Raw genomic sequence first — 15,089 nt, forward strand, 5'->3', positions numbered from 1 at the left:
CAACTATTGAAATTGCTATTATATCCACAAAAACCCCTTTATATCGAAAACTATCCAAAAAACAAACAAACAAAAAGAATTTGTTTGAAGAAGCTAAATCCATCTAGATATTTATCAAATGAATAATTTAACATCGAATCATAATGAATATTGATTTTATTATGAGAACATAATTATAGATATAGAATAATTGAATTAGAAATCTACTTCGAATGAAACTATCATCTAATATATATACATATATAGAAATAAACAATAAGATGAAAATAAATGGATGAGAATTAGGCAAAATAAACAGTATGTTATAACATGGCAATCTATTCTATTCATTTTCTATTAAAAAAAGATTTCAATGAAAAAGGAAAGAACAACAACAACAACGACAACAACAACAAACGAGATAAAACATTTCGAATAGATAGTTCATGAAACAAAACAACCACCACCACCAGAACAACAACAAAAAAAAAGAGAAGAAGAAGAATATCCGAAGTAAAAAAGAAAAACAACTCCCCAATTTGTTATTATTATACATGAATAATGCAATCGGCTAAAAAAAATACAGATCTATGTGATGAATGAATTTTTTTTTCCATATTTTATACCATATAATTAATAATATCGTTTTTATATCATGACGTACAGTGATAGTACCTAACATTAATACATAACTAGTAATTGTCAATACAAACCAATAGAGAATAGATAATAAATTAAATAAATTATCAATCCAATGATCATTTGTTTTAGCTACTAAAAAACAACAATAATCATCATAAATTGAACCGAATACAAATAAACAAAATAAAATGAATAAATATAAAATTGCACAGATTAACATCATTTTAGCTACGGTTATTCTAGCTGATGTATTATTACTACTATTATTAGTATTATTATTATTATGATGAAGATTAGAACCATTAGTATTATTATTATTATTATTTATGAAGTCTGATTTAATATTTTTTAATTTCCAATGAATTAATACAACAATCATTAATACAGTTGATATAATCACAGTGAATCCTGGTATAATAAATGTAATTGAAAATTTAATCGTATTCACTAATGTACTTTTAAATGGTTCATTACATACAGGATAATTGGGTATTAATAAAAATAGATTTGATAATATACCTATAAAATAAATAAATAAAATCATAATTAAAGCTGGTTTAATGGATGTACGATTGATACTATAATAATTTCTTGGAAATAATATAATATAACAACGTTCAATGCATAAACATACAAAATGCCAACCAGATATATCACATGAGATAAATGATAAAAAGATTTGTATTCTACATAACCAATCATTGGTTAATAAACGTAAATCATTACCAGTCATTGATAAATAGATTAAACGTGTTAAATCTGTACAACATCCTATAATATTAATGAATTCCATGGATAATATAATAATTTGAATTGATATTCTTAATGAACAATTAGGCCATATTAAAATTTCTTTTGGTGTTATCATAGATTGTATTTGTTCTGATGTATTGATATCATTTCGATGGATTAGTGTATTTGCTGTTGTCGTTGTTGTTGTTGTCGTCGTTGTAACTTTTGTCATTGTTTGTAATATAGTACAAGATGGATTAGTAGTCATAAAATTATAATTTAGTTGTCTTTTTCGTTGTATAGATTTCCATTTTATTATTGTTCTCCAACCTAGAATATAAGTAGTCCAAAGAATGAATGCAATAAAATGTGCAATGAATGATAATATACCGATACATCCAATACTAATTTGGATAAATTGTTGATAATAATTAGTACTATTATCACTATAACACATTTATTCTCAATACAATTTGACTAATTCAAAATATGTTATAAATTATTTATTATATCCTTTCTATAATAGACATTAATTTTTCATATCATAAACATATGTATATTTATGAATGGGTTATCAAGTTTATGATTTATGGCTCTTTGCTGATACTACTCATTATATATTATATCCAAAGAAAAAAAAAAGAAACTTTTTTAATCCAATCAAATTAAAGATCATCTAGTATATTGGGATTGGATAAAATCCACTAAAGAGAACTGCCATTATGTCCATTTGATTGTATGCTCAGTTATATTTGAAAAGCTACCATCTATCCTATATCTGACGTAATATGGTAGACTAACTCAGAAACTTATTATGGGAACTTTTAAACAAGTAAAAAAAAAATGGAAAAAAACAACAAATAAACACCATTTACATGAAAATATAAACAAAACAAAAGTTTTTCTGGTTTTTTTTAAAGAAAAAATGGATGAATATTCTCTTTTCGTGGATAAAAATATTATTTTATTTGTCTTCAATATAATGAAGTAAACAAAATCAATGTTATCGCAATAATAATAATAATAATAATAGTGACAACAGTAACAATAATAGTACTACTACTACTACTACTAATAATAATAATAATAGTAATAATAATGGTAACATATATCTATCATCATTGGGATCATGTGCTGGCAAAAATTATTTATTTATGTTTTAGAATTTCTATAAAAATAAATGAATCCAAATTCAATATGAAAGGGAAGCACACGGATATTCATCTTTTTTTTTAATTTTTGTTCGAATTATTGGAATAAAGTTGATAAATAAACTAACCATGTATCGTTTTTTGTTGTTGTTGTTGGGAAATATATGATAAAATGAAAATATTTACTTGAAGATTCATTAACTAAAAGAAATATACTACTTGTATTGTTTTGGTTATTAGTAGGCTTTTGATTCAGACAATAATATCAGCCTAATGTTTTATGGAGATTATAGAATTTTCACACATTTTAAATTAATCTTAGTAAGACTGTCACTGAAAATCTGGAAGCATTAGATTATCTTTTCGTCCTAGCAATAAAATTATATCTAACACTTACTCTGGGTGCTTGGCGGACATTAAATTTAGTTAGCCTGGAGGGTCGATATTGTTAGCAGATAACTTATTGGCGTTTAAAGCATTAACATTATGATGCATATACATCTAGTTGATACGTCCCGAACAAGACGAAACTTACATTCTAAATTTCACTGCCAATCATAAACCATCTCTTACATATATCAATAATCATTAAGTTAAACATTTGTTTAGATGTTTGAAAAACATGAAATGGTTCTCTGGTTTAAGGGTACTTTTTAAAAATCTTTGATGAAACTCTCGATATGTAATATTTAAAATGGGAAGCTGTTTTAAAGGATGTTTCTTTCGACTACCATGATGTCTTCATTAAATATACATTGAGAAATTAAAAAGAAGATTTCACAGATGTATCGAAAATTATGATCCAATCGAATTAAAATAGATATTCATAAATTGGCATAGAATTAGTTAAACTATTGAATATTTAATTAAATTGTGCTCAGTAATATATAAAATAATTAAGCGATTCAATTTTGTGAATCAGTATATGGTCATAAAAATGCTGCTTTTCGATAGATCTGTAATAAACGACAAATCGCTGTTCGGAAAATTATGAGAAACTGTTATAACTTGTGGCCTTGTGCCCTATTAGTACACAAAGTAATGATACTGACAATTAGAGAATATTGACTTATCGACCGGACCAATCACTCATTAACCCGTACGAGCAGTTTAGGGTCCTTCTTCTTGCCTAGCCCTGCCTGTTGATTTCAGAACATTATTCTCAGCCTCCGTGATATCAATCATGTATTTCAAACATACTGGGTTTATATACGAACCAAACAGACCACATCACACCATAAAATAGAAAATAACATTTGTATAATATCTAGCCAAAAGTGGCCGTGATTGTGGGAAACTGAAATTAATAAACTGGGTATAACAGTAAATCTTATAGTAATAATAGTCTATAGGTCAAAATAAAGCTTATAATAAGAGGAATATATATATATATATATATATATATATATATATATATATATATAGTTTAGTTACTTAACAAATACACAATAGAAATATATGTATAGTATTAGTCCATAAATAGATCCCAATAGTTATCATTCATTAAACTCGTCGGGATATATCAGACACTTATGCAATAAAAATGTTTAAAACCAAAAGATTATTTTAATAATACTTGATTGTTTTCGTACTCAGCAAATATGTTTCTATCCTCCTCTTTTGTGTTTATCAAGTTGCATGTATTCTTCTATAATACTTCACTAGATTGCATTTATTTAGGGACAATTATCGCACTTGATTTATTGAATGTTAACATAAGAACTATCAAATAAAAAATAAACAATCTTAAATTTTCACAGATTGAAGTCATGAGTCAGTTGAAGCTAGACCACCATGGAAAACCTGGAAGCACTGGATGGCCGTTTCGTCCTAGTATGGGACTCCTCAGCAGTGCGCATCCACGAACCCAGGACCTACTGGCTTCGCGCGCGAGTACTTAACCATCAGACCACTGAGCCGGCATCCAACGGTGTTAATTTCAAACTCCAAGCAATCCACGAAGTTGCGCCACCGTATACCATTGTCTTCAGTGAGCTGATATCTCACAACAGACCTGGTTGAACTCCACTGGTAACGGCTTCCCACTAGAACTCCAGGAGTATCTCTTGAAGTCAGTCACTAGTGAGCAGATGATTATTACCAGAAGGGGTTTGTGGGAGATGCACACTGTGGATGCGCACTGCTGAGGAGTCCCATACTAGGACGAAACGGCCATCCAGTGCTTCCAGGTTTTCCATGGTGGTCTAGCTTCAACGGACTCATGATTTCAATCTGTAGAAATTTCTAAAATCTCCACAAACCCCTTCTGATAATCTTAAATTTCTCTATCAAGTTGTTCTTACCCCTTGAATATATTTTACAAAATTAAATAATCTTTCAATGTATACGGTTATGTGTTAGTGACCACAGAATTCATATTTCGTATTCTTTAACCGAATAGTTATTTCTAGACTATAAGTGAATAGAATAATCTGTTTGGATAAAGCGTGAACAACAAAGGGAATAGTAGAATACTATAAAATTCATTTTTATTTTTCGTGGATTATCTTCAATTCCTTACAATCTATATACAGTAATATTATAAGTTATTAAACAAAACAAATAAACATTGTGGTGGTCGGTATTTAACATAATTATTAGACTTCGTATACAGTTCGTCTTGATAACCGTCACTAGATAACTCCCCAGCGGTATATTAATCAGAAGGCGAATACGAAGCGTTGATTACGTTTATTATGAGACCACACACACAGATATCCAAAATTACACGTGCGTTAAACAAGCATGAAAGAGTTGTGCCGAAACGCAAGCAGGCATGCAAGCGAGCGAGTGAGTCAGTGAATATGAGTACGAGTAAGCGAGTACAACTAAGTGAGGGAGAGAGAGCAATGAACATGAATAACATGGACATAATATACATAGTGAATCATCGAATCAATTAAGCGGTTAGTAGTAAGGCTAGCAGCGTGAATAAATGCGTAGGCAGTAAGCAATGCTCAAGCATACATATTCATACATTCGCAACAATAATAAAGATACAATAATATAGATAAGTTGTTGTTTTACGGATGACTGAGTTCGTTAATTAGTTAACAAAATGACTCAATCGAATTAAATGTGAACAAAATTACACGTGAGTTGCTATAACATATTTTAAATTTTCTGATTAAAATTAAATTTGACATATACATACTACTTGCTTACGCCTGTTACCCCTCATGAAGGAGTATAGGTCGCCCACCAAAACTCAACATATATATATATATATCAATAAACGACAATAGTTATTAAGGGATTTGTTCAGATAGTTATCTATTTAAAGGCTAAATAAACGAATATCCTAGAAAAAACAACTCAAAAGATCATTTAAAAAATGTTTTGGAAATGGAAGCTCAGTTAAGAAACAGGAAATAGGGAAATACGATTGAGATTCTGGTAAAAAAGACGTCATAAACACTATCTAACAAATAACGAACACCTGAACTACAGAAAACCTACTGCATATTGTTTTAGTTTCAGATGGTTTTCAACGACGTGAATGTTTGCTTCTTATCTAGGCTTCATTCTGTTAATCATTTTTACAAAAAAAGTATTACGCAATTTATAATATTAATCTTCCATTTTCAAAATATCCTATTTTCATGTTCTTCTCTCTCTCTCATAGACAATACACATATATTTGCACATATATCTATAAATAAACAGCCTTATACATTTACATGTGAAATCCAACTTACATGAAGACTTTTTTGATGTAAATTATGGTTAATCTTGTTATATTACATGGCAAAATTATTCCAAATATTGTAGAGCTTACACCCCAAACATTTGTAAAATCCACATTACTTAGCATTTCAGACAACTCGTTCCTCACTAATTAATAAATGGTTATTTCAAATTCAGCATTATGTTAATAGTCAGTATAGGGTTATGGGGGTTGTTAAATATCTATTTTTTAAAAAAAAAGAAACATAAAAGAGAGTGTGAAAAGATTTTTCAAGAGGCAAAAAAGGAGCGTAATTGGAAAAAAATTCATATTTCACAATGAGTAGAGATGTCAGACAAGGAGGTAAAGAGGAGTCACTTCTCGTTGACTTTTTATTCTAAGAGATTTTGAAAGAAACAATAGACAGATCAAATGATGGAATAGAAATGGTTGATAAAGAAAAGAAAGTATGGTTAGTAAAACATATTGAATATGGAGATGATCTATGTATAATTACAAAACAAACAGCAAATGATGCAGCGAAAATGTTGAATAATTTACAAAACTACCTTGAAAATATTGAAATGAGAATAGCGTAGAAAGAAAGATATGAAGCGATTTTAATCTCTTAGTTTAAGGGAAGACAGAAAGTGTATACGCCGACGCCATTGTGATCGATTCTGAGCCATGTCACCTAGAGTCTTCAACTATTGGATAAATGATTCTAGGAATATATGTTTAAAGAGAAAAATACAAATAACAATAGATGAACTATGAGAGAATACAGAGTCACTGAACTTAGAGAAAAACTGACTAAATACATGACATATGCAGTCAAATAGTGAGAGAGGAAAACATTATATGAAAAGTGATTGGTAGTATGGTAGAAAGTAAACGTAAAGAAAAGCTTCATTCAAAAGGTCGCGTTAAATAATTTAAAAGAAATCAAAAGGCGTTCAATAAGAAGCTTCCTAAAAATTGATTGAATTGTCCGACCAAAATAAAATTGGATAGATTTGATGAATATAAATTCAGTACAATAGAAAAAAAAGGAGCTGGTATTTAATTGCTTTAATGAGAACTGCAGATGATTGTTTACTACCAATAAAGAAATGTGTCACCACTATCAAAATGACCATGATCTAAAAGAAATGGAAATTATTAAAACGGATGTATATGACCGATAAAAGATTGTCTAAAATCATACGAAGTAAAAGGATGGTTAACAAGACACAAAAATATATCAACCAAATTAAATGACTGAAACTGACAAGGAAATGACGGAATGAAATCAGGGAGAAAGCTCTGTGGTTCCGACTAATACGAAAAGCAAGAGCAAATAAAAACGAAGTACAGATGTTCATATGGAAACTGTACAGAAGTATTATCGACGTGAAGCAGGATAATCAATCATTGTTTTTTGGTTCACAAGCGGTCTGAACTCACCAGTAGTGAGAAAAAGAAAAGTGAATCCAAAACAGGAATAGCTATTGAGCTCCGACAGATGTGGCCATATCGTCAATGAGTGTCCAGGCAAGCCAATAGGCTTTACCATCATATGTGGCTGGGTGGGGCACTAGAATGAAACGACCGTCCAGTAATCCCAAGTCTTCAATGGTAGTCCTAGATCGGTTCATGACCTCAATGAAACTTAGCAATCCCCACAACCCTTTACTGTTAATAAATAATAGCTATCAGTACAGGAGGATTTGTGGAGATTGTAGGATTTTTATTATCTAAGCTAAATAACCATTGAGAACCGAGGAAACACTGAACAGCTTTCGTACTACGTTTATTTTGGTATGACTTTAAGGTAAACTTTTTCGTACACTAATCATGAACGTCTTGTTCGGTAGGGATCAATTTTAATCATCATATTATTACAATATCACATGTAGTTCTCTTTCCAGCAATATGAGTATCGTAATTTTTTTGAGAATTTGGGGTAAGCTTACTGCACAAACTAATTTTATGCAAACCATCAGAAGTAATCAAATTCATGTTGTAGAATTCTTATTTCATTAAAATTCAATTTATTAACTTAAGTGTTATTATAATTTGACACAGAAGTAGTAGAGAATGAGTAAAATCGGAGGAACTGGACATTTATTTTGTCCTAGTATAGGACTACTTAGCAGTGAATATCCACTGACTCGCATGGGATTAAATCCAAGACCTTCAGCTCTCCCTTAGGCCCCTCGTTGGCTTCCGATAGTTTATATATCTAATTTTAATTAATTCCCAACATGGTACAACCATCTTCCAATGTCATTAATGGGTAACTGCCTCAAACACAACACAGTTGAACTCCGACGAGGCCTGAAGGTTATGGATTCGATCTCTAGCGAGGTCATGGATGTACTCCATTGAAAAATCCCATACTGGGACAAAACAGCTATCCAATGTTGTCTGTAACATGAATGATCGAATTTAACAGTCTTTAAAAAAGCTCCTACACTAATAAGAATGAATCAAGTCAGCTTTAGCTGGTATTTTATGTAGTGGAAATGTGAAAACTGTAAAATAGAGGAAGTAGTCCTCCCTACTTTTTAAATGAATATTATTGTATTCAACAGTTACTTTTATATCACTGAATTCTCTGTTTCATTCATTCAGCTTTGGTTTAAAGAAAGAATAGATTTATTTCTATTTCTGATTTGTAAATCTCTATGCAGTTGTTTATTCAATTTCAGGTTTGATTAACTGATGTCAGCATTTTAAAATGTCACAGTAAATAACTTAGTCATATTTGTAGACATTATAACTATGTAATTCGTTAAATGGTCTAATATTGTGTTACCGACAAACATATGTATTATATAACACCAGTTGAAAGTGGAAAACATAGCAGTAGAAGGCTAAAAAGATCAAGTTGAAGAGAGTAGAAAGAAATCAATAAATTGGAAGAATCATACAGAATATAAAGGACAAATGATGAATATATTCAAATACAGCATTCATTTGAATAGTTTCACAGATTTTATAAAGATATTCTATAATTTTGTATTAAAACATGGATTATCACCATTTGAATGCTCATTCACAACAGTATGGTCAATTAATAATAATAACACAGTTTCTTAGATGAAACTTACTTACTTACGTCTGTTACTCCTAATGGAGCATAGGCTGCCGACCAGCATTCTCCAACCCACTCTGTCCTGGGCCTTCTTTTCTAGTTCTATCCAATTCTTGTTCATTTTTTTCATGTCTATTTCCATTTCTCGGCGTATTGTGTTCTTTGGTCTTCCTCTTTCCCTTTGGCCTTCAGGATTCCATGTGAGGGCTTGCCTTGTGACGCAGTTGGGTGCTTTCCTCAATGTGTGACCTATCCACTTCCAGGGCTTCTTCTTGCTAATTTCTTCCTCCTCTGAGATCTGGTTTGTTCTCTCCCACAGTTGGTTGTTGCTAATAGTGTCCGGCCAACGGATCCGAAGTATTTTGCGTAGACAACTGTTTAGATGAAACTAGGCAACGAATTTAATGTTACAAATAAATAACAATGCATTAAATGTGATAGAAATTCATTAGTTTTTTTTATTTTATCGACAAATCAACATCAATAAAACTATTATTGGTTCAACTGACTCATGATTTCAATCTGTGAAATTTCTAAAAAATCTCCACAAAACCCATTCTGATAATATTATTGGTTAATTGTTTACAAATAGGAAATATATACACCTATCTATCTAGAAATTAAAACTTATTTTGTTTATCATGTATATCATATGATTCATTTAATGATTATTGCCCTAAAAAGAAACGATTAAACAAAGTTTATATTTTGTTTATTTAGTTAGAAACCATTAAATAAAACAACAACAACAACAACAACGACAACAACAAAGAAAAACGTATTTAGGGACCAAAAAAAAACAAAAAAATTATTTTATTTTTAACAAAAAAAGACAATGAATAATTAATCTGAATTAAGCAATTCGAATAATAATAATAATAATAATAATAATGATTATTATGATTGTTTTAAGAGTAGGATAGTTAGCTTGATTGTTTATATCCTTTATTGAATGATCAACCAATAAGTTTATGAAATAAAAAGGTTTATAGAGAATAATTAGAATTGGATTGAGTAAAGTAGTTTTCAACAGTTTAAAAATTCCCATAGAATATTCAAAAAATGAAGAATATTTGAGCGAATAATTGTTTTCAATAACTTCATCATCAGGTTCTACAGTTATAAGTCCATAATTATTGTGATATTTTACAAAGGTCAAAATAAGTCATGTATGAATGACTTTGACAATGTTATATGTTAAACTTATGTATTCAGATAAGGTATATTCAGCCCCTATGTTTATCTTGACCTACGACTGGATCACCTAATATTATAAACCTCTTACCCCCTTCCTTTTTTCTCCTTATTATTATTATTATTATTATTATTATTTTTGATTACCTCTATCTTAATCTTCACACCCGTCATTCCCAATTAGTTTATTGTAATTACCCTGATAACATCCCCCTTATTACATATTATATTCACACAATAATACTATTATTACTATCGCAATTGACAAGATGAAATCCTCCTACTACGCATTTTATTCACACGATGTTTTGCATTTTCATTTTTGCTATATTACTATTCTATTCATTGTGACTGGATACTTTACTCCAAATCATTCTGACCTTTCTAATTTGTAAATAACACAATTCTGAAGTACATATGTTTTTGAAATGGTGGAGATTTGTGGCTCAGGTGGATCTTCTATATGAAGTTTGTGCTGATGGTTTCGTTCAGAAGAACGATGAAAGCTCCACGATTAAATCATCTAGCTCAGAGAACAAAACTTCATCGAAGTATATATGTCGTAACAGATACAAACGTTTACCGTTTTTTAACATATAACATTGTCAAAGTCATTAATGCAAGACTTATTTTGGCCTTTCTAAAATATCACAATAATTATGGACTTATAACCGACTTTTGAACTTGTTATGTCGTGTGACTGCAGATAAAAGCGAACCGAATTATCGATAGGATCAATGACACGTAAACACGTAAGAACGACCCAGAGCCCTGATTGGTCCGTTTCCCTGTCCAGCCCAGCCAGTTGAAACCAGAACGCAAGTCTCAGACTCAGTGATATGAATCATTATATTTCAGACATTCTCTATTTATATACCAACCAAACAGACCACATCGTACCATAAAATAGAAAACAACATTTGTACAATATTTAACAAGTGAAATAAATATTGACCAATAGGGAATGTCCATTTAAAGTCCAAGGACACCATTAGACTTGACATGATAATTATTGGTATATTTTTCCGAATATCCCAACAGAACTAAACCGCGTTTTTAGGTACAGGCTATCTGGTTTATATTAAATTGGTGGAACTTTATTACAATTCCTGTTCAGTGTCATGACTGACACATGCTTAAATTAAATCTTTTTATTTACCACGAATCGATATTTTGATATGAATTAAACTATTCCACAGCTTTATTTGGCTAAAAGTATTCGAAACAACCCTATATATAACTGTATATTCTTAAGCAGTTCTTTTAATTGTAATAACTGCTTATGACGTGTTTTAACATGTATCGATCTATCGTATAGGATGTTGTATTGTACTTTATTTCCATAACCTCTATTCTATCTATTTATTTGAACACATAAATATTGGTACAAGGGGGCACCAGATACATATGCGCCACACAATAATAATGAGAATGGGAAGAGATAAAGGATGTAAGGTGCGTGTAAAAAGAAGGAAAGAAAGAACAATAACGACCACAAATTAGTGTATGGTAGTGAAATAATAATAATGGGGGAAACAGAAAGGTACAACCAGAAAGAATCCTTTCAGTTAATTCAGTTGCAGTCTTTTTTTATGAAGAAAGTTGTTGTGACTGTGACAGCAGATTATGGAGCAGCGTATTATCGATCGGACCAAAGACGCGCAAAACACGTGAGAACGACCTAGAGTTCTTATTAGTCCCGCTTCCCTGTCTAGCCCATCCAGTTGAGTCCAGAACGCAAGTCTCAGCCTCTGAGATATGAATCATTATATTTCAAGCATACTGAGTTTATATACCAATCAAACCGACCACAACGTACCAGTAAAATATGAAATAACATTTGTACAGGAATTAGCCAGATGTGGCAGTGAATGAGGGAGGTAGCGATTAACAGACAGCGAATAATTCATGAATGGTAAATCGTATAGTAATAGTCTATGGGTCAAATCAAAGCTTATAATAAGAGCGATATGAATATGAACAGTTTAGTTCCATAACAATTATACGATAAAAATATACTCACAATATTGATCCATAAATGGATCCCAAAAATCACCATTCATTTATTCTTATCGGGATACAACACCTCCCCTTTTTTGAACATCCGGAGTTGATATCCGGATTTTAAATTTTCGAGTTCATCCTCCCCCGCGAAACAGTGTTGGATCCTCATATGCCAAAGTCAAAATTAATTTGAATTTATTTAAGACATGTTTGTCGCACTGAACAGAGAATCGACTGAAAGTGACTGAGTGGTGAGGCTGAACGATACTTGATATGAGGTGATCGAAGTTTGATTCTTCTGAAATATTGTGACCAAATTTATGGAGAACCTCACTAGTAGATAGTGGATCACTATGATAATCAGCGTTCAACAAAATTGCACCAGGTTCTTGATTATTATTTGATGCATATGATATATTTTCTGGCAGAACGAGGGGATCTTCTTGTGAGCTGGATACGTCACTGTCTGTACACGCCGTTTCGGGGATATTGGAGTTTGAATCCATGACAGGGCATGTTAGTGGAATGGAGAGTACTGGACCACCGGGCGGATCTTGAATGACTGCTTCGCCTACATTACTGCTCGTAAAGGATTCATAGAGGCTTTTATAGACATCTTCATATGTTCTGCAGTTATTTTCCAGCTCGGTATGCAGATGAGAAATTAACTTATCAACTTCTGTCGCATCTCCGAAACATGGATGGTTTAGCAGCCGTGTGCGTAAGTTATCCCAAATATTCAACTGGCTATTTTTGAAGGGTTACAGCAGGATCGCCACTGGCTTCTATTCTGAGCCATATCTGATAACGTCTCTAGCCAACCAAGGAGTTGTGAAGGGCCAATAGGAACCAGTCCTGTACGGCTTTCTTTCACACACTGACACCTCTCCACTTTTCCCAACCAGTCTCGGAGTCGGCAAATAATGCACGACGTGGAATTCTCTGGGACGACATTCGTAGAACATGTCCAAGACACCGAAGTCGATGTTTCAAGATGGTGACAACAATTGAATTATTGTCTCTGCGTCCGAACACACGATGCCTAACCTCTACATTACTAACATGGTGTTGCCACTGGATGTCAGCAATCCTTCGGAGACAGCGATGATCGAACACAAAGAGTCATCTAACATCCTCAACTCGAAAATGCCAGATTTCACAAGCATAGAGTAAAACTGCTCTCACCGACGAGTTTTAGATCCGACCTTTTACAGCCAGACTAACGTCACGAAGACGCCGAAGATGGCCTAGATTGACATAAGCCGCTCTGACTTTCACTATACGTGCATTGATCTCATCACTCACAACCCCATCAGCACTTATGCAGCTACCCAGATACACGAACTTCTCGAATACTTCTATCTGCTCACCATCCAGGGTGAGTACAGGATTAGAATCTTACCAGTCTTGTAGAAGTACTTTGCACTTCAAAGGTGCAAAGCACATATCATACCTACGGACACTGATTGCCAACTGATTAAGTGCGGATTGCATGGCTTGGGCATTATCGCACAGTAAGACAATATCATCCGCATGCTCAAGGTCGAGAAGTCTTTCTCCAGGCAACAGATCCACACCGCCATTACTTACATCCATCAGAGGTGTTTCCAGAATGTCGTCGATGGCAAAGTTGAAGAGGAATGGTGAGATTGGGCAACCCTGCCTAACCCCACTGCTCGAATGGAACAATGGAGAGAGGTGGTTGTATGCCCTCACTCTGTCTGAGGTGTTTGTATATAGGGCCTTTAAGATGTTAATGAACCTCTCAGACACACCCTTATTCAATAGACAATCCCAGAGAATAGTCCTATCCAACGAATCGAAGGCAGCCCTAATGTCAAGAAACACTACGATTGTTGACCTGTGATAAATATGACGGTGTTCTGACATTTGACGGAGGGTGAAGATATGATCAATACATCCTCGACCTGAACGAAAACCAGCCTGCTCCTCGCGAGTCAATCTTTCTCGGGTTTTGAACAACTTACGAAGTATGACGGAAGCCAATAGCTTGGACGCAATCGGAAGTAGACTTATCCCCCGATAGTTGTTGCAGGAACGACGTGAACCCTTTTTAAAGATAGGGACAACTATCGACTCATTCCATGACGTTGTTACATTCCCTAGTTCCCAGACATTTGTAAACAGCACAATCAGTTCCTTAGTCAAAAAGTCACCACCATCTTTAAAAAGAGCCGGAGGTAAGTCATCTGGACCAGGTGATTTGTAACGCTTCAAGAATTGGAGTTCCTTGCGGACTTCCTCCTCATTTGGTGGATCAGTCGTCACCGGCCATGGAGGGCAGGACAGTCCGACTGATGTTGCCGGAGCAGCAGGCCAGTTGAACTGCCCTTCGAAAAATTCTGCCCATCGTCCAAGACATCGATGGATGTTAGTGATTGGCATTCCATCATCCTCGCAGATTGTTTCGCCCACACCAGATTTCTTGCTGCCAGTGGCCCGGATGAGTTGGAGAGAGCTTCCGGTAGTTACCAGATGCAGCTGCTGCTTTCAGCTCATTAGCACGCTCTGACCACCGGGCTTCTCGTTCCTTACGCAAGCTTTGCCCGATTTCATTACGTAACATCCTTCGTTTGTGGTCAAACTCACGGTCACCCGGAGTAGATCGATGGGTCTCAGT

At 33.2% G+C, this 15,089-nt stretch overlaps 1 protein-coding gene across 1 annotated transcript; it reads right to left on the reverse strand.

Moving 5' to 3' along the window:
* Positions 1-550: 550 nt before the first annotated feature.
* MS3_00005089 (uncharacterized protein) lies at positions 551-1,810 on the reverse strand (the record flags this gene model as incomplete). Its single annotated transcript, XM_035733844.1, has 1 exon — positions 551-1,810. The coding sequence occupies one exon, from the start codon at positions 1,808-1,810 to the stop codon at positions 551-553; it is 1,260 nt and encodes a 419-aa protein (XP_035586136.1).
* Between the last annotated feature and the right edge of the window lie 13,279 nt (positions 1,811-15,089).

This window comes from Schistosoma haematobium, chromosome 1 (assembly GCF_000699445.3).
Source record: "Schistosoma haematobium chromosome 1, whole genome shotgun sequence".
Lineage (NCBI taxonomy): Eukaryota > Metazoa > Platyhelminthes > Trematoda > Strigeidida > Schistosomatidae > Schistosoma > Schistosoma haematobium.